At 45.6% G+C, this 20,595-nt stretch overlaps 1 protein-coding gene across 1 annotated transcript in view; it reads left to right on the forward strand.

The window, feature by feature from the left end:
- The window catches only part of CACNA1C (calcium voltage-gated channel subunit alpha1 C), a gene marked incomplete at its 5' end in the record, with an annotated part of 490,257 nt that overhangs the window by 450,173 nt on the left and 19,489 nt on the right, over positions 1-20,595 (forward strand). Inside the window, 5 exons of the mRNA XM_082008523.1 lie at positions 9,450-9,482; positions 12,524-12,652; positions 16,322-16,387; positions 19,496-19,587; positions 20,393-20,558. Of these exons, the coding sequence (XP_081864649.1) occupies positions 9,450-9,482; positions 12,524-12,652; positions 16,322-16,387; positions 19,496-19,587; positions 20,393-20,558 (486 nt within the window). The remainder of the gene's footprint in view (positions 1-9,449; positions 9,483-12,523; positions 12,653-16,321; positions 16,388-19,495; positions 19,588-20,392; positions 20,559-20,595) is intronic.

Here is a 20,595-nt window from a genome sequence, read left to right on the forward strand (position 1 = left end):
CACAGCCTGGGAATTAAATACTAACTACTACAAATCTCAGATGAAAACAGTCCATAACAAACTCTCTCTTCGGGCTGCTGGTATCTCTGGCTACTCTCCCTTGAGCACAGATTCATTACTCAGAGGTAACAGGGGCTGCTAGTTCACCTGCATCTACTGTCTCTTGCAGTCCGCAGTCCTGTTGCATTCAAACAAAGACAGATTGGGTTTCCTCTTGTTTTCAATGGCATGTGCAGTTTCTTTCAGCACATTCATCAAAGCATAAAATAGCTCATTCATGTTCACCCTGTCCCAGAGCCTTTGGCTTTGCCAAAGGAAGGATCCTGGCAACACTGCATGGAGAGTCTTTGAGCTGGTAGACTGCCTGCCTTTCTCGCTGGAAAAACTGCTCATGATCTGCTCTCCATCTAGCTCCATTAATGCCTGGAAGAGTTATCATACTGAGGAGTGGGTATTTTGCTGCAGACCACAGGCCTGCTTCTGACCTTACCACCACCAGTGTAATTCCTCATCAGTTACACAGGAGTTGCAAAGATGCTGCTGAAACTTCCTTCCAGATTCACGTGCTCCTGCCAACCACGTCACAGTAAACCCTTCATACTGAACTCCCAGGAAACCTCTTCACAGATGGAGCCCTATGAAGTCCAAAGATCTCCAGCCTCTTTTCTGCCCTAGGTAGGTGAGTCTGCCCAGAGACACCCCAGTAACACCAATATGCAGAGGGCACCAAGTTTCAATCTGTTCTTCCTTCTTCCTTATCCTTTTCCCACACCATGCAATCCTATCAGCAAATTAATGAGTAATTAACAAATAGCTGTAGAAATGCTCAAACGCTCAGTGCACTGAAGACAAGCACAGCCATGATAGAAGAAGGACATGCTTCTGGGGGTTTGCTTAATTCCTCAAATCATCAGCCCCAAGGGAATATGAAAGCAATAGATCGTACTCACCCTCTCAGTACTAATGGAGTATTGCAAGGTGTTGGAGTCGAAGAAAGCTCCTGCCTACCTAAGGCTCAGGAAATTCATCTGAGAGAACTCTGCTGCCGTTATCCTTTCCAAGACAGGCTGTGGGATGGTACGAGGAATGGAAAAATCTACACCTTCCACAGCACACAGCAGCATGTCTTTAAAGTGACCAAGACTGGTATGAATGCTTTGAACAGTCTCCTCCTTCTTGTTCTAGATCAAAATCAGTGGCATAGTCTTAGTACACAAGAACCTTAGCAGGCCAAGATGTCTCTACTTGCAGCCCTCCAGAGCAGCTGTGCTTTCACAACACTGCTACAGATAAGAAGTCAAGGTGATGGATTTATTTGTGTGTTTAGGATAGAAAAACCTGGACATGAAAAGAACTGTCATTAAGAATGAGTCAAAACTAGATCCAGACTGTGCTCCTTTTGGAAAACCAGCCCCACAGATTTCCCTCCCTCCATCCCTCCCAGACAATGGGAAAAAAAAGAAAAGAAAAGAATGACCAATATAAGAGAGAACATAAATCTTCCTAAAGAGGTGGAGGAAAAAAAGAGTGCCCTTTCCAGCACAGTGATGAATACACGCTGGGCCTGATGTTTAAAAGACATTTTAATTTTGCCATACGAAAGACAGTGAGGCACGTTAGACTACTTAGGAACAGCAATGAGGAAACCATTGGCATGGATGGTAACAGAGCTGAGGAAAGCTGGAGACCTTGGAACTCTAAATTTTCATACTTGCTCTCTCTCTGTCTTGCCCAGTGGTCTGGTCTGTTCCTGGGGTCACCCCCCTCAGTCTGCGCTAGGCTGAGACAGCCTCATTACCTCTTTTGGGAGCCCTTGCCCTGTGGATCAAGAATTGGTCAAGTGAAAAGGCAAGGTGAATGAAAAAAGTCTACTCTGTCACACATGGCTTCTGGCAGGAGTGTTCAAATCTGCAAAACCTCTCAGCTGATACTCAAACAGGAAAATCCTTAAAATCACTTCACCTGTAAAGCAAGTAAGAGGTCCTGCACACAAGTACCGTTCAATATTTCTTTTCATGGCTTGGTTTATCTTCAGAGCCTTCCTATCTAGATGTTCTAGGGCTTTTTTTGTCTACCTGTCCCACAAAACACAAATAATAAAACACAGGCAAGCTGCACCTGCCTCTCTGAGTCAGACCAGTACTTGTACCTGAAGATGAGCACTACATCTCTGATAGAGTTTAATATCTACTTGTTTCTCAGGAGCCCCCTGGGTTTGATTACCATAATACTTGAACTCATCATTTACCCAGAGCTAATGAGAAGGATTATTAAAAGATCCTGAAAATTAAGAATAATTTGCATAGATATACTTTAACAATTGTTCTGCTTTTCTGAAAGTCATGGGAAAAAAATAGAGCTTTCAGCTGTGTAAAAAGTGACTCTCATTAACTGTCCAGTAATTGTCAGTCTAGAGTAATCTGCATAACCAAATTAAAGCAATTGACTTTCCTTATATTTACCTTAAGCACTTGGAACCATAAGATTACTGTCTGACAATTTCATGGATATATATATGAAATTAATTAATAAGCTATTCAAATTGGTATGATTTGCATATTTGAAGCTAATTAGAAAAGCAAGCTCTAGAATTTCAAAATCTTAGAATACATAGGAAATGAAGGGAAAAAACTGATAGCTGCAGGACTCATTTGCTTTGAAAGTTACCTTGACCTTATTAACTGTGTTCGAAATGGCTTTTGTTGCATATGGATATGCTGGTATTTCCCCTGAGATCTGAGATCATGTGGAATCTATGTGAAGTGTAAATGCATATATATTGCATTTGTATGAGCTGACACTTGATGTCTATTGACCCACATGAGTTAGTGCAGGCAGAAATATTAAGGCAAACTTCATTGCAGGTGACACATTTTTCCTAATTCCCCTTATTGCACCAAATAAAATTTTAATTCCCTAGTGCAAGAGATTTCAGTCTCTTCTGCAGAGCTGCCTGAGGATTAGCATGTTATATTGTACTGGAACGACTCGGGGCTTTTTCCAGGGAAATCAGCAATGTGTTCACCATTTACCCTAGTAAAGGCAGCATCATACACCTCAATTCCCTCTTTTCCTCTAAGATGGTGCCCTTTTCTAATAGGCATTAAAATCAAACCTCAGTTTATGAAAATAATCCAAAAAGCCTCTGGTGCTTCATCTAGATTAGAGCTATAGGAAGGATTGATTTTGTGTTTCACTTTTTTTTCTGTTATAAAATAGAATAAAACTTTAAAATTGCAAAATTTTCAGTACAAGATCATTCAGACAGAAATAATTGAGGAAAATCAAAACATTTGCTTAAGTAAAGTAAAAACAGTTTAGTCTGGGATTGATTTTTTTCATAGCTATATTACATTTCTAATGGAAATGAAAACTGAAACTGAAATGTGCACGGACAAAATGTGAGATTTCAATCTTACGTTTCTGAAATGCTTTTTTCAAAATTGACGTGTTTTTACAGAACATTTCACTTTCAGCATCAGCTTTCTTCTAAAAGAAAATATTTTTGTAGGAAAAAAAAATTCTGGCTAGTCTTACGCAAAATATTCCCAGGAGTTCTCAAAGAACTGCACACTTAATGGAAGAATGCAGAGTTTGAGCAGCTTGTCTGGTGCTTTTTTTTTTTCCCCAGCTAATAATTTGTTTTCACTGTAAGGTTGTGTGGATTGAGAATTATGCCATCTGCAATCCAGTAGTATTCCCTGTCAGAGAAATACCAGATACATTTCTGCCTGGTCTTATAATAACTTCACAGACTTTGGTGGCAGGTGGATCATCTCTAGAGTTCTTGTGATTAGAACCACACACCGCAGGGGCAGATAGATGACTCTGGTAGGGGTTGTGGTAACTCCCTGGAGTAATGGCAGGGTATACCTGCCAGCAGCCAGGTTGATTTGAAACTCTGACTTTTTCCAGCTCTTCACAAAGACTTGTGTTACTCAGCCAGCCTCCTGAGGTCATGTCAGACTTTTGACACAAAATGCAAAAGAAAGTCTAGTGTCTTCTCTTTTATCATGTCTCCATGGCACTGATAAATTCTAAACCTCTTTTTTTCCTATACTCTGGTAAATTCTTGTTCTTGAAGCTCATGTCCTTGCAGATCCCATCTCAGTGTGACCCACATGTGTGAAAGAAAAATCTCCAGAACAGTAGTGCTGTTGGCTTGCGTTGCCCTATTTGTGCCCTCTCCATCCAGTCAAAATGGTGTGGCCAAGCAGCTGAAACAGCCCTTCAATTCTTCCTCACTCCCTGTAGCAACAAAATGAAATCACTGTTTTTTCATCAGGTATCCCTTAATGAAACTGCTTTTAATTCCCCTCAAAATCTTATCTATGTTTGTTTGATGAGTTCATTTCCCCAGAATGTCTCTTTCCGCCCTTCGTTTTGTGTCAAACAAGGTCACAGATGCAGTATGGCTAAAGTAGGCGGGGCTCTTGGAGAACGTCTAGATACAAAGAACTTGGAGGAACTCTAGATACGAACTAGAAAAAAAAGGGTATCCTAGAGCTGCAGAAGAGTTACGCAGCACTGCAGTCTGCTCAGGCAAACTCTACAGTGCAGATTCTCAGAGGCATCCTTCCTGCAATTAGTAGAAAAAAGCAAGAAGAGAACATCACACCCTTCCTCATGGGAGAAGGCTAACAGACCAATGGACAAATTTCCAACAGATACAGCATCTTCATGTGTAACTTATCATTCTCCAAATGTCAACAGCAATCAAGGAAACATCTTAGCAGACATCCATCACCAACAACTAGCTACTGCAAACTGTCTCCTAAGAGCTTCATCCAGAAGCCTTATTCTCCTCAGCATAGATTGTCACAAAAAACAACATAAGCATCTGACCATTTGCTTTCTTGAGAAATATGAAGATACTCTGTCATATCATGGTGCCAAACTCTCAGACACAGATTTCCTCTCATGTCTTCAAACCTAGGGCTACCAGGCAAAATTAGAAGGCCGCCATTGTACCACTACATTGACTGAGACAACTCTGACTAACAAAGCAACAATAACACTGTGCATTTGGCTGCTTAAATGTTCCCCAGATCAAGCCAAGCCAAAATTCTTCACAACATAAAGGTTGGCTTCTGTCTTTCAAAAAGAGACTTCTCCCTACAAATGGAAGAAGTCTTGTTAGACAGTAAAAAAGCTGTCAGCAAGGAAATTCTACTCCTTGAATGCTGGGAAAAAAAACAGTTTGGACTTCCTAGCAAAGACTGTATCCTCTGAAGGAGCTGAACTCATCATCTTCAGTGTGTCCTGTGGTGTCAAAAAATTACTACCATCAACAGTGCTTGTAATGGGAATGCCACCTGCCTGTACCGCCATCCCAGTGACAGTCAGGCTTCTACCACTACTGAAACACGCTTACCCAGCAGGCTAGGAGCCTCCTTGGGTATATTGATGTGTTCTGTACAAGCCTAATGGAGCTCTGCTTTAGGCATTTCTAGCTGCTGCTTCTCTAGATAGTCATTGTATTGTAAGAAAACCAGCCAAAAACCCCAGGGAATGCAAACCTCTCAACATGGTCTTCCATCTCCAATGTTTCCACAGGAATGAGGTGGGATTCATATCTCCACTCAGGATTTTTCTACTGAAACTTTCATTTGAGTCTATTTATTAACACACCTTATTGTTTTCTTCCAAATCTCTATCTATCCAGAAGATATTCTAAGTCATGGATATTTCAGGGAGCTTTGATACTACCATGATGGTACAAAGTCTTTAGTCTTTTTGCTTATATTTTTGCTCCTGTCTTTACAGTCCTGAAGAGCCAAGTCATTCTTTCTCAGAATTTCAGAATGGATTACATTACAGCATAAAAATCATATGATATTGACTGTTACATATTGCCCTTGAAACTTTGAAACTGTTTCTCCTAAAGTGCAAATTTTATCCTCTCCTAGCTTCCAAAACATTTATGCTATAATCAGGATTTGGAAACCCATAAACACAACCTGTTAGAAACTTACTTCCTTGACTTGATGGCAAGATCAGACACCAAATTTGATATATGAGTCAGTATAGTGGTTCAGGAGACTCTAATGCTCCCTGTACCCATCTGGAAGTGGTATGTTCTTTGTAAATAGCCACCAGTAAGCCTTACTCCCACCTACCCAGGTGGAGCATGATTAGGAGGAACACAGTACTACCAGTTACCTTATTTGGTGCTGTGATATCTGAGATTTTAAGTATCCTTCCATTGAATAAACCTGTCTTCTTTCCCAGAGACTTCCTTACCTGGGATCCTGAATTCATGATGGGCATAAACTGTGCCTTTCTCTTTTGTGCCTGTAGGGCCTTTAAGGATGCACACAGGTTAGCAGGAGCTCCAGCAATGTGTCTGTGTAAAATATTGGTACTCTGGTACACATTGAACTCAGTTAATATGAGATATACGCATGCAACAGTATTCTGAGGAGCTTTTCAGATATGCTTCAGGGATCCCTCCCTTTATCCTACTGCATCTTTACTTTGGTTTCCACAACCTGCTTTTCTGTTTCTTGACCTTTTCTGCTCCTTAGCATCTCTATTACCTTTTTAAATATGATGACATCAAGAGAAAAAAAAAAGACCCAAGCAGTTCCATTGCACTCATCCCCATTGAGTTTCTACACAGACACATCCTGCCTCAGATACTTCTTTTCCACCTCTTAGCCTGCAGGTTCCCTTCTACATCACTCTCAATATGCCCCTGGACTTGTTTGTGATTTACACTTCAGGTCCCTTTTCTCTAGGATGGAAGTTGCACAGAGCATCATCTCGTGACTGATCTCACTGTTACTGTTGTTGCCCTTTCTCATCCAGTTATGTGTGTGCTACTTGTGCCCTTAATGACAAGAGCAGGGTAGAATACTTGGAAGTTCCTTTGCAGGTTAGACCACATGCAGGAGAAGAGATGGCTGCAAGTAAAACAGAGTGCAGCCAAGACCACCTTCTGTTAAGTGGTGTGCCTTCTCCAAAAGCTCTTTCAAAGATATTAAACAGATGAGGATTTGTTCTGAGATTTGTAGAAATTAAGTCCTGTTCACTTCAGATGGGCATTAGACACCGGCTTTAATTTCAAGTACCTATCACCATGCCTCCATCCCTGTGAACTTATGTGACTACTACGTTCCCAGGTACCACGTGCCTGTCCTTGTCCTAAAATAGGCATACCCACATCACTTGAAAGGTTGAAGATTCTCAAAAAATCTAGCAATAGCTCTCTTGGCTTTATAGTTAGGAATGGCCACACTTGAAAGTCCCAGTAGTGGGTTCTCATATATTTTTGCTCAGGTCCACATGGTGACTTTTTGGCACAGGTGGAAAATGGTAGGATTTGGCTCCTCTCTGAAACTTTGGTGGATATCAGAAAATGTATTCAGCAACCCACAGCTGATTGATTTCCCCCTCATATACTCACGCACAGAATACTCTATGCACAAGCATATCAGGAGTGTCAGCCCACAATTTGTACACATACCACCTGCCAGCATTAACAGAAACTTTCCTGTGCTGCTTTTGAGCCTTTACTGTAGGTAGTGCTATAATTTGCTACATATTTGACCCCATCTTAAAACACAGGCCAGTTAGCTCAGGGAATAAGAGAGGAGTAAGTCAACCTCTACTTCACTTTCTTAGCAGTGCCAAAGATACTCAGAACCTTTGGTTTGTAGTTTTTCAACTCCTCCAAGTTGAGCATCCTGTATCAACAGTGCCTTATATAGTCATATCCTTTTATACAGATTTTTTTATTCTGTACTTTCTGATGAAGTACTAACAATATCAAAATGATAATTAAGGTATTATATTCTACAGTAATTTACAAGGCTTCTTCAGCCAGTCCGTCATAGATGCACCAACACCGTCAGCCAGGAAGGATGGAGAATCCTGAAAAGTGCTGAAAATTTTTGGGCCTCCTTCAGTTAGTTTGAAGGGGCTTTGTACCTTCAACCAGGAATGCAGCCATTTGCAGAATAAGGGTCCTTTTATTGTTAGAAAAGATGATTTGCAAAACTAGAAAAAGGAAGGGGGATGGGACAGAGAAACTCTTTGCTGGAAAGGAGATGTTTGCCCAGCAACACAAAACAAAATCTATGCCTGGTCTGTGAGAAATGTCTCTATGGGCACCGCTCCTTTATTTGGTATGCAAGCCAGCTTCTGCCTGTATGTGATCTGAAAAGAAAATGCAAGAGCAAATGTGTGAAAAAGGAGGACAAAAGCAATGAAAGCTGACACTACCAAACCAATGAATTAACCCAAGAGACTATTATATGATTAGGTGTACCTTGGGTTTTTAATTGTTCTCATTTGCCTGTATCACCAAATAGGCTGTGCATCCAACCTACAGTTTTTATTTAGGCAATACAATGCCAGTTTGGTTACAGCAGTGTCCTTGGAGAGCAGGAGCACACTGCAGGAGTCCTCCGTGGCACTAGAGGTGAATTCTGCCATTGGCAGAAGAAGAAATACATCAGTTTCAGCTTTGCTAATGTAGTCACAGGAAGTAATGACAGACAGGTTTGGCATATGGGGCATATGGCAGAGGTTAGGCCTGAAGGATTAATGTTACTATTGAATTGAAGGGCCCCCGATAAACCTATGTACATTTAATTTTCAATTCTGTTTCTTACACCTAAGGGTATTTGCAGCCCTGGGTGTTTTTTAAAATTGCTCTCAGGTATTGGAAACGGCCCCAGAAGTTAATCAAGAAATGTCAGGCAGGGTGTTTGCAGCAACTAGACTCTTCCAGGCATGACCAGGGCTCAGGTCAACTCAGCTTGGCCTCCAGGGACACATCCATTCGGTCCCTGGAGTTTTGCTGTGAGGTGGGTGAAGGGACAGCAGGCCAACCAGCTTTACCAACCCACTTTCCACAGCTGGCGGTGGGTGTTGTAGGGCTGCCAAGAGCTGATTAGACTGTCCCAACCCCTTGTCTTAGTAACAATAATGTTATCACCCAGAACTGTGTAAGGGAACAGGATACATAAGCAGAAAGTGTTGCTTTAGCACTGGGATGTTACGGGTTTAAAAATCAGACTGATGCACTAGAAGCTGGCTGGTCCCTGTGCAGACAATGGCCTGGATCTGAGTTGGGGAGCTAAATCAGCCCCTGTATTGAACTTGACAGTAGTGATGATACAAGAAACATTTTAACAATATCAGTACCTCCACTGCCTGGATGCCAGGATGTCTAGCACTCAGGAGATACTGGGTGCAATTCACATGTGGTGGTAGTGGATACAGCTTACATCAAATTCAATGGGAGTTGTACCTACTTCTGCCATGGCCAGCTTTGATCCTGGGCATCCTAGGGAACAAGCCCAGCCTCTTGTGCATTTCTTTCAAACTCCCTTTTGCCCTCTTCTGACATTTTGTTGCTCCTGTGTTAGCCAAGACCTAGTTTACTAGGGCTCTTGATTGGAGACTTATTACAGCTTATTTCTGTCTGCCTTTCTTTAAAGCCAGCTGAACATACCCAATGCTCTTCCTCTATGGTAAGACCGAAAATACAGACCACCCTCCCAGCTTCTGTGACACTCTTTCTAACACACTCCTTTATTCTCTTCCCCGTGATCACGAGTTCTCTCTCCAAGCCCAGCCTAGTTATTTGTGCATGAAGCTGCCATGTCGTGTATTGGTGTGAGTCTGGTGTTCACATGAGCTGTGAATATGCTGCACATGTGTATTTCTTGTGCATCCTGAGCTTTCCTTTGGTCAAGTTAACTGTCGTTCTGCCTTCTAATGAATCACCAAGAGAGAACTAGACCTGGTAAGATTTCTTGTTAGTAACAAACTATGTCACTATCAATGTGACGCTGAATGCGTTTGCAATGTGACTTCATGTCCAAACCTCCAGACTAGAAAGGATTGGGACTCTGAAGTTCCTTTTCAACAAGGTGATTCACTCTTACATTTGAGTAACTCACGCCGTGGTGCACACAAACTCTTCTGCCTTGGTGTACAAGGCAGTTCCCACACCACCCCAACAGAGCTGCAGTAACTCCAGGCTCTTGATTGCCACTTTGCAGAACCTCCCTCCTCTGGCAAGAATACATCTTCAAAAAGCTGGATGAAAGCCAGGAGACAGCAAGCAAGGCTACTCAAGCACCGGCTAATCTGTAGCCACCTAGACTTAAAATGACCGTAATCTCCCGAGGCATCACTGAGTGTTTTTGCCTAAGTGGTTTGATGCCAGTATATTGCAGATTTGCAACTTTTTGTTCTATTTTATCTTCTGCTTAGAAGACTTTGCCAAATCCAAGACCCCTAGGAGGACAGGGATAATTTTCTGCCTACAGCAGCTTCCTCCTCTCAGCAAGGAAAGACAAAGGAATGCTAAAACCTCTGTCCAGACCCGTGTCCCAACTTGCTGCCATCCAAAAGGCTAAGCCAACAAGAGCAGCAGCAGGTAGAATAAGAAAACACCTTTTTTTTTTTTTTTTTTTTTTGTCACAACCACAGCAGTACTGCTGTCCACATGACTTTTAAATTTGGAGCTCGACTAACTTTTAAATTTGGACCTCAACTCTCTTTAAGGTGATATTGCAGTTTAGCTTCTTAGAGAAAGTGGAAGAGAGGCCATAGGACTTCTATAGGATTGGGAGAGATGTGTGACCTTTTAGTTAGCCCTCTGGGACTGTAGAGCTGAGAATACTGAAAGCCACGATTTTTGATTTCTTGGAGGCCACGTTCCCTCCTTCACCTCAGGGCAAGCAATTCCCTCCGATTCACTGAAGCCCCCAGCCTGTTGTCCAAGTCAGAAAACAAGAATGATGTGAGCCGTAGGGAGCGCTCAGGCTTTTCCTTGACACAGCCTGTTCCCCTAATCTTTTTCACCTGGTTATTGCACAGGCAGCGAGCGTCAGCCTTTACTGCAGACTGGAGGAAGCTACCCAAAATATCCACCGGTGATTCACCGCAGGTAGACAGACAAACTGCCGTGGGGGTGCAGGCCTGAACTACGGCACGTCGCGCTACGCTTGCTGCACGAGCGGGGTTCGCACAGGCCCGCAAGCAGCTACGGCCCCTGCGTGCCCCCGCGGCTGCACGGCCGCAGCTGGGGCGCGGGCCCAGCCGGGGGCCGCTGGGGCTGAGCATCGCTCTGCTCACCCCGGGGTGGAAGCAGGGGCACGCGCGCGGCGCGCAGGTACACAGCCGCGTCCGGACGTTTAATCCCAGAAACGTTAAGTCCGGGCAGTTCCCGCGCTTTGGGTTTTATCAGGAGCAGACAGGCAAGCAGCTGCTGGTTTTGCTGCCCAGGGACAGGAAATCCAAAGGGTCTGTTCTCTCTTGGTTTACACCGTGGTGAGTAGTTAACAGCAGGGGTGATCTGCACTGTTTCTTCCTCCTAAATGTTGCTCTTCCGGTGGTGTTTGGACACAAACTGTGGTCCTTGCAGCCTGGGTAGGGACAGAGAGGGGGTTTCTGTGCACTTCTTTGCTCCACGGCAGGTCGGGTGGCAGGGTGACAGTGTTATCTCCCCTGTGACAGGAGGTCACATTCCCACAGTGCTGCTAGTGGAAACCACCAGCTCCACAGGCTTTGCACAGAATTCGATTAACATTCATTAATGAACTGGGAAACACGGCATTTTCCGTGCCTCGCCCCCCCTCGAGCCGGGCAGCGAGTGCTCTGCCGAGGCCCAGGTGAGCCTGCTGCCGCGGCCGCGCTCAGACGGATGTTGCCTTCGCACGTGTGAAGGCTGAGGAACATCAGAGCTGGTTACAGGCCCAGGGGAAAATGCTTAGGGACAAAGCAGATGCTGTGAGAAAAAAACAGCCCAGAAGAAAGACTATTTTAAAATACTGCACGCTTGAACAGTAGCAGTGAACCCAAAATAAAACGTTTTTAAAAAAACAGACTGTGGGAAATACAAAGGGGTCATGGGAAATGCAACAGGCCCGAACACAGAGCAGCGGGAGCGAGCGACCACGGCCCAGCCCCCAGCAGCATGGCCGCAGCAGCACAGGGACAGCGAGGCTGCCAGCAGCACCGGTGACGCCAGCAGCTGGGTGAGGGGCAGCGCATGCCGTGCCCCCGCGGGGTTTCGCACCCTGGAGCAGACCTGGGACCTGCTACTGTTTCCCAGCAGAGCAAGCATGCCCGACACCAGGTTCACCAGAACTGCTGGCTGAGGCGCTTGCTGGGGTAAAACATCCGAGGTGAGTCGAAAGAGAAAGTATCTTTCTCCTCCAGTACAATGTCAAAGCAGAATTGCATCTTGCCAGTGTGAGGAGAAGATGTAATGGAGGGGTTTATAGCGTAATATATCCCTAATCCCCAAAAGTCCAGGCAGCTTGAAGGGAGAGGCTGATGGCCTCGAGATGCCCCGTAGAGTAGCCTCACCACCACGGGAGAGAGGGCAGGCTCGACCAGCCTCGGCCCGTCCCTGGGGTGCCAGGGCAGTGCAAGCCCAGGGAGCGGTACCAGGACAAGGAACAGTGCAGTGAGCTCTCGGCGTAGCGTCCTCTGTGGCCCAGGGACCCTGTTCCTCCTGTGCTGTTGTAACTTCTGCCTCTGTGCCAATGGCTTCCAGAACGCAGAGGAAAACTCTCGCATCTCAATCACCTTCTTCCGACTCTTCCGCGTGATGCGTCTCGTGAAGCTCCTGAGCCGAGGGGAGGGCATCCGGACACTGCTTTGGACCTTCATCAAGTCCTTCCAGGTATTCCTTCGCTTATCTCTAAGTAAGATCTAATTCCTTTTTATTTCCCCTTGGTGGCCTCTCAGGGAGGGGTTTCACCCAAGCACCTGAGCTCAAGGGCTGCTGGCCAGAGCTGTGCGCACCAGTGACACGTGGCATGAATGGCAGTCAAGTAAATGGGGCTCGCAGGGGACGACTGCCTGGGTATGAGTTTCATCTTTAAAGCACGAGTAATTGCTTGAGACCTTCCTGAACAGCCCTGATAGTTCAGTTCAACTCAATTACCGCCTGTCAGTAACCCTTCAATCTCCTCTCTCTTTTTTTTCTATTTTAGCTGTATTTTATGTCTGTTGCTTTAAGTGAAATACACAGCTATGGGGAAGGCCTGGGCCTCAATTAAGTTTCCCTTGAGCCTTGTTTTGAGAATTTCCAGTGAGTATTAGAGGTGTGTGGCCCCCCATGCTTTCATCCAGGAAGAATTTCACCTTTTTGGCCCCACACTTTTGGCCAAGTTATTAAATGGCTGCTGCATTTGTCTTGGAGGCAGGTTGCATTTTAGTGGTAGATAAAGTACCAGAGTAGATAGGGCAAGGTGAAGGAGACCAGACTGGACAAGAATCATCGCCTCTGGGGCAAAACAAATACCAAGAGATCGCTATTTGCTAGAGAAACTGCTTCCAAACCAGCTCTTAACCTAGCCACGTATAGCAAACTGGTAGTAAGAGATGAAGCATAGCATACTCCTGGATTTTACAAGTACTTGACCTGGATTTACTGGGCCAGCACAACCTGGATGTTAGCTGGGGCAGGTCTGGAGGAAGCGTCAGGGAAAGACAGCACAGGAATACAAATGGCAGTCTAAACATGGGAAAAGATGCAGGACACACCACTGGGAAAAGCATGACAAAGTTGTGCAACACAGAAGTCTTGAAACAGAAACCATATATCCCTCAGATGGAGGCTCTAAATGGTCGATAGCATTTGCATTGACTCAAAGGCGAAAGGAGCTGATCCATGCTTTAAAACTTAAACCTCACCAGCTACAACACAAGCTGGGACCAAAGCCTGCAGTGCTGTGGATCACCACCACTTCTGTCTTTGTCAGCAGAAGTAGCACATGTGTACAAGAGGGATCAGTCTGGACCTTTCCCAGTGCAGCTCTCGGGTGGCCTCGGTAGCCAGACCACCAGGCTCATGCAAAGGACTCTCATTTTTCACACTCCTTGACTGCCAGGGGATCTAATATTGCACAGCGGTTTTCTGACACATCCATACCACAAGCGAATTTTTCCATTGCTTACATGGTTGCTAGCTTCCAGGTTGTTATTTGAGCAGCTCTGGTGGGAACCATTTTGCCTGCACGCTTAGGAATGAGATTCCCCTGGCACAGCTCAGCCATCCCTGATGCAGGGGACAGAGTCACACTTTCCAGTTCCTGCCTCTCCTCCCCTTGCCCCCTTTCTGCCTCTTTAGCAATAGCTCGCTCTTATCCTGATCTCAGCTTGCCATGGCTCTTGGCTTGAGAGGATGAGATGGATGGGAAAGGGAGTGCCTGGTACTTCCCTCCTGTGACCTTCAGACCTCTTTGGTTGGAGAGTCACTTTTAGGCAGGGCTGTAGGGTGATGGGAGAAAGTATCAAGGGAGGTATCTTCCACAGCAGGGGGGGCGGAGAAAGCACTGCAAGCAAGCGCTTTTCCCTTGAAAGCCTTTAGCCACATATAACATGGTATCCTCTGCTCAAAGCTCTTCCTCTTGCAACTGCTGGGAGGCTCCTTTTGTAGCTAAGAATAGCCCCTGTGCAGAGCACTCTTAACTCAGCCACTCCCACTGTCAAAATCTGGGATCCCTGCAGGCTTTGTCCGGCACAGGCTCCTCTCTGTGTCCCCACATGCTTCCAGGAAGCGTCTTTACTCACACAGGGCAGCCTAATCAGCAACGAACTTCTGCTGGCCTTCAGATCCCATCATAACTACCACGTGCCGCGTGCATGGCACGCAGTGCTTGCATACAAGCTGGGGCACCGGTCAGAAGGGCGTGTGGTGAGAAAATGCTCAGCGGGGTTTCCGCCTGCCGAGATAGTAGCAGAGCCCATGCTGGTGAGCAGGAGGAGTCGGAAGCGAGGGGATGCTGAGGGCAAGGCAAGGCCGTGGGAATCACAAGGACAAAGTGGTAAAGCCAGGGAAGGACAGAGAGGGGGAAGGACAGAGCCAGAAGAGTGGAGCTGAAGAGAGGAGCTGAAGGAGCCGTGAAGAATAAGGGGCAGAGATGAGTAGGAAGGTGCGTCAGTGGAGAGAATTGGGCTGAGCAGAAGAACATGGAAAGAAAGTGGAGGACCAGATGGCCAGGAGAAAAGACACTTTTCCCATCCCCATTTGAAAGATAAGAGAACTGGTAAAGTTATGCACTGTCTGGACACTATCCCAGGAGCTCTTCTTAGGTCTTGTGTGTATCAAGTCCCAACTAGATAATCACCAAATGCTTGGAAGCCAATTCTGAGCTGCTATATCTCCACTGACATTGTGGGTAACCATACAGATTCGTCTGATCCCGTAAAATACAGAGGAATCTGCCTCTGAGCCTCAAGATAATGATTACAGACATTGTCTAAAACTTTTAGGTTTTGCCATTTTAATATTCAGATCTCTTTGAGATGATTTCTGCTGATCTTAGTCAAATCTCCATAGTGGTCAGTGAAAATTATTCCTCAATTCTTCCTATAGGATTTAGCGCTGTTGAATTTAGGCATAAACTTAAAAGGTGTAAATAATTTTACATTAAAAAAATAGTAATGCTGTAGGCTTTTTATACTCTGTGAAATGGGGTGTTCAAAATCCAGATCAGGGACTGTACTCACATTTTCAGGATGAATGTGTCCACCCATTGTCTCTGAAGTAAGGTCTGGAAATCTCTGGTCTGAGCACTATATATTTCAAAAGCAACAGAGTAGAAAATTCCTCCTAAGCCTGTGAGGTCCCGAGCTGCACCCTTGGTTCTTGCTAGTGGCAGAGGAGACCGATAGCACTCAACACTTTGCTGATTGCGCTGGCCTCTTCCTTATGAGGCAGCGCTGCGTATCAGGGCTCTGTGTTTCCTCTTCAGCAGCTGATCACAGACACTTTGTGCCTTGCAGACACCGTCAGAGACACCTGACACTGAACAGGGTACAAAGCTGATGCTGCTTTAGGTACTTAGGGTGGTACCAGACATTGTAGCAGAAGCCTTGAATTTGGATCTCGGCAGCTGTTGCGGTTTTTATTTCACCAGACTGGATCCAGAAAAAAACCACATTGCTATTGGTGCCAGAATAATGCAGGTTATGAGAGTTTTCTCCTCTTGGTAAGCAGCTATAGACGGTTTTTGCCCTCACTTTCCTCACTCCATCAAGGGCAGGACTGACCTGAAGGCAGCAGAGCTACACCTTCACGAGTGGGAGCAGAGTCAAAGCCTGCCTGAGCTGGGTGGCAGCAGCGCCGTGGCGGGCAAGGCAAGAAAATGTGGGCCTGTAGAGGCATCTAGTGGCCACCTGGCCAAATTACAGACTCCACGTTTGGGACCAGCCTCTTCCCAGTTTCCCAAAGCCAGGAGCATGAACTAGGCTCCAGTGTGCCGGGCTCGGTGGAGACACACTGCTCTCTGTTGTTTTTTTTTTTTGTTTTTTTTTTTTTGTTTTTTTTTTTTTTCATTTCTAGGCTCTCCCCTATGTGGCTCTTTTAATAGTGATGTTGTTCTTCATCTACGCCGTGATCGGGATGCAGGTAAGTTATGCTAAAGAGTTCAATTGTGTCTGTCTTCTCCTGTTAGAGTTTTGGGAACTGAACTATAAAGTAACTAGATGAATGTGTGGTTGTAGGGGCTTACAAGAATGTTTTCGCCCAGTAAGGTAAGACAGCAGCTAACCTTGGTTGGAAAACATTGCCTGCCTATGCACTTCCAACAGGAGCACAACACACTCCAGAAAAAAAAAATTAAAAATTACCCATTTAATGGCAGAATTCAATATGCAAATAGTAAAAGGACAGCAGCAGTGGCAAGGGAGATTTACTGCTTCACTTGTTGGTTCAAAATAGTCATTTCAGTGGGCTTATGGCTGTGCTGCACTGAACAAACACGATTTTTCTCTTGCATCACTTTCACACTGGCGTAACTTCCACTGAGCTGTAAAGAGTGGCTTTTGATTTACATCCATGAAGGTAAATATGGGATCAGACCCAACATACCAACTCTCTGTGTTTGTGCCAGTTCTTCAGGAAGCTGCATCAATACAATTTCCTATTCAGTTTGCAAAATGAACTTGGAACCTGCCTAAGCATTCATCTGTGCAAGGAACTGATGTTGCATACAGACCATTGAAGAAAGCATGTGATACAGGAACAGTCTGTGACAGTCCCAGCCTCATTTTCTGTGCTGCTTTTCAAACCAAGCTTCACTTTCCACTTCAGTGTTAATCACAGATCCCAGGCAAGTCAGCCACCTGGGACCAGAGACCAAAGTATAGAAAAACATGGCATAATTGCTTCCAGAGGTCTTCAAACATGACGGGCTTCTTGGTTTCACAATGCCAACAGAATTTGTAACAAAATTCATCTGACCTCTGTGACCTTGTTTTAATTTGTTTCCTGTTATTATAATCACATCTTTTCACAGACTCCATCTACCCTCCCCCAATTTGAAAAATAAAACTAATCTTTTCTTCGCTTATCATAGGTTATCCCAATTGCTCCCGGTAATTACAGCTGTCATTTAGTCTACTAGGCTCATACGGTAATCTTGCCAGTTTTGCCTTTAATACCTAACTAGCTCAAATGGCCAAGATCTTACAGGATTACCTGTGCTATACAGAAAATCACTTGAGAGTATTACACTAGTGCTATGTAGCTACACAAAGCATTAAAAATGGCTTCCAAGCACCCAGGCAGATGGGGTCTACAATGATCAGGGCACTGCCAGGGCTAGATATTTTATTCTGTAATTCTATTCCCTTTTCTGTCAGCTAGTTCTAAGCTGGCTATTTAATTCTTGGCTTACGTTCAACCCTCTGTTTTAATCATCTCAGCAGCCTGAAGATCATACATCTGTCTTTCACATTCATCTAGATTACTAGATTGTTTCCTGCCCTCCTGTCTTCCAATTTCTCTCATCTCCCCTCTTTGCTCAGAGCCCACAGAACTGTTATCATCACTTTTTGTCCAAATGGCATCTCAGACATTTTGTGTGCTGCTCTCTTGAATCTGCTGACACTGAGTTCCCTCACACATAGGGACACATAGGAAGGAAAATCCTTCCTCACTACATTAAGCAGCTACCTCGAAAGCCTAGGTGTACCAGATCTGATGAAAAGATAAGAATTTCCCACATAAAGGAGACCTACCACTTTACCTCAGCTACAGCCTTGGAGTCTAACAACATTGAAGTCTCGCTACCTAATGTGCCCAACTGGAAAAATCCCAATTGATGCTGATGGATGAAGCCGCTCATATCATGGCCCAGGAGGCACTGACTGGAGAGGCCATGAGAGAGGAGCCTCTACCTGCAGCTCCTCGTAGGTGCCTAATGCAAAGCACCCGTAGTGCCAATAGTGCATCACGTGTGAGGGAAGGCGCAGGGTCAAAAGGGAAATCAGACTTCCAGCATAGGAAGTTCCCTTGCCTATCCTTGCCTGAAATGAAAAATATGGGCTGCCTCAGCTCAAACTGCCTCTGAGCATTTAATCTGTCCTCCAGCTCCTCCTCCGTGCAGCTGGGGCTGTCACTGCTACCAGCGGTGTGGGGGTGGTTGGGCTTGGGGAAGGCCCACATGTCCATGAGGAACCCCTGCAGAAAGCCTGCCAGGTACAGACCCTCCCTCCCGCCTGCCACTGTCCCTGCGCTTCTCCCCACGTCATTGTTTCTTTTGGGCTGTTAATTATCAGTGACATTTGCTTGAAAAGAAGCTCCATGTTCTCTCAGAGCTGCTCTGTTCCTGCTGCTCGTTTTGGCTACATGATTACAGCACTCAGTCCTTGAGATCTCCATCACGTTGCCATCGATGGGGAATAAACAATCCTGACTGACCACACTGTGCAGGGACCTTTCTGCCAGGCAAGGTTTGTTAAGCTCTCAGTCCCAGTGCCCACAGCTGTATAAGACTTTTTCAAAGTTTGAAACTCTCCCACGCTGGGGACTTCACATCTGAGGGCAAGCCCCTGAAAGGGTTTGCCGATAGCTGCAGGCTTCGTGCTGTGGCTGGATGAACTAGTTGGTGCAGCGACGGCTGGTTGGGCATGGAAGGAAGCTGTAAGCCATCCTTGTTGGGGCAAATGTAGTCATCACCTTCACACTGCTGCATTCTTTGGGGGGGCTGAAACACCTGCTGGTGACAAGCATGGCTGCTAGAAGGGAAAGCATTTGGACAAACTCCAGATCCAAGGCAACGTACTTTACATTGTTTTGGGAAGATCTAAGGCACCCCACAGAGTTGGAAGCTCAAGGCTTTGCAGCTGCTGGTCTTTTGCTATCATTTTCTCCTGGTGAAGACAGATAAGCAATGTAGGAAGGAGCCTTTTCTTCCATGTTATTGATTTCTTTCAGCTGGACTACTTCCCCATGTGAGTGCCTGTTAAAATAAGGCCCCATATCACGTATTCACAGTATATGAAATAAGGAAGGATGTTTTGTTTTAACAAAAGATGCCTGTTGTTACAAAACGAGTGATAAAACACAAGCAAGGGAAGCAACAGCAAATACAAAAGACCTGTGGAAACGATTTTTTAAGAGGAGAGCAGATTCTGTTAAGTATCAGAGTCAGGGTGAGGCCAAGAGCTACAGGTGACAAGAGGCTTGGGGATTTTGCAGGGCTAACCTGAAAAGACCTCTGCTTTCTGCCAGGTGTTTGGTAAAATTGCGCTGAATGATACCACAGAAATCAACCGCAACAACAACTTCCAGACCTTCCCCCAGGCAGTGCTGCTGCTTTTCAGGTGGGTGTCTGACAGCTCTGGATTGTGTCAGCCTGGGAGCACAATTCCTCTGCTCTTGGGCACAGCTTATCTCCTTCTACCGTGTCATGCTCACGAGGTGAGTAGAAACATGTTGTCCCTTAGTGGGGGAGCCTAGGAGTTACATCAGATGAAACGACCAGTCCTTGTACCCTGCCATCTGACACTGGCCAACGCTCAGTGCTGGGGAGGGAGGCAAGTCCTCCTACTCAGAAGGAAGGTAGCCAGTTTTCAGTGCTCTCGAATGTTGATATGCATCGCAAACTCCTCCTTTCGTTCAAATCGAGCCAGTATGACTTCCAGCTTATTTTAGCAGGGAAAGGGACATGAACTCCCACTCGTGCTTTGGTATGGCCATGCCCAGCTCAGCTTAGCACATCATCCTGCTCCAGCTGTGGCCAGGTGTGCCAGGGACGGGTGCTGAAGGGGTGGGGAGTTGGCACGAATTCAACACACTCCCCTCGTTTTCAGGGAGTTTTTTCATGCAATCCATAGCCATGTCACACACATCTCGATGACTTTGGCTGGTTGCAGGATGACAGCCCCATAGCCAGACTAGGCAAAGCCAGTCAGGAACAACATGCTGATGATGGCAACAAAGCAAAAAAGAGGAGCAGGGTATGCCAGTGTATGCCAAAGCCCAGCCATCAGCTTAAACTTGCTCTTAATTGACCTCAGTGGCAAAATTCCCATTAATGTTCACGGGAGCGGGAACAGATTGCTAATGTGCCAGTCCCTCTCACATCGAAGGTCACTGCTGTCTTCCCTTGCCCTTTGCCATGCCCAGGTGTGCCACCGGTGAGGCCTGGCAGGAAATCATGCTGGCATGTCTCCCAGACAAGAAGTGCGACCCAGAGTCGGAGCCGGCCAACTCCACCGAAGCCGATCACTCCTGTGGCAGCAGCTTCGCCGTCTTCTACTTCATCAGCTTCTACATGCTCTGTGCCTTCCTGGTGAGTCTGCCCCAGCAACCAAAACCTGCCCTCTGTC

The sequence above is a fragment of the Phaethon aethereus genome, assembly GCF_964289735.1.
Source record: "Phaethon aethereus genome assembly, chromosome: 1".
Taxonomy (NCBI): Eukaryota; Metazoa; Chordata; class Aves; order Phaethontiformes; family Phaethontidae; genus Phaethon; species Phaethon aethereus.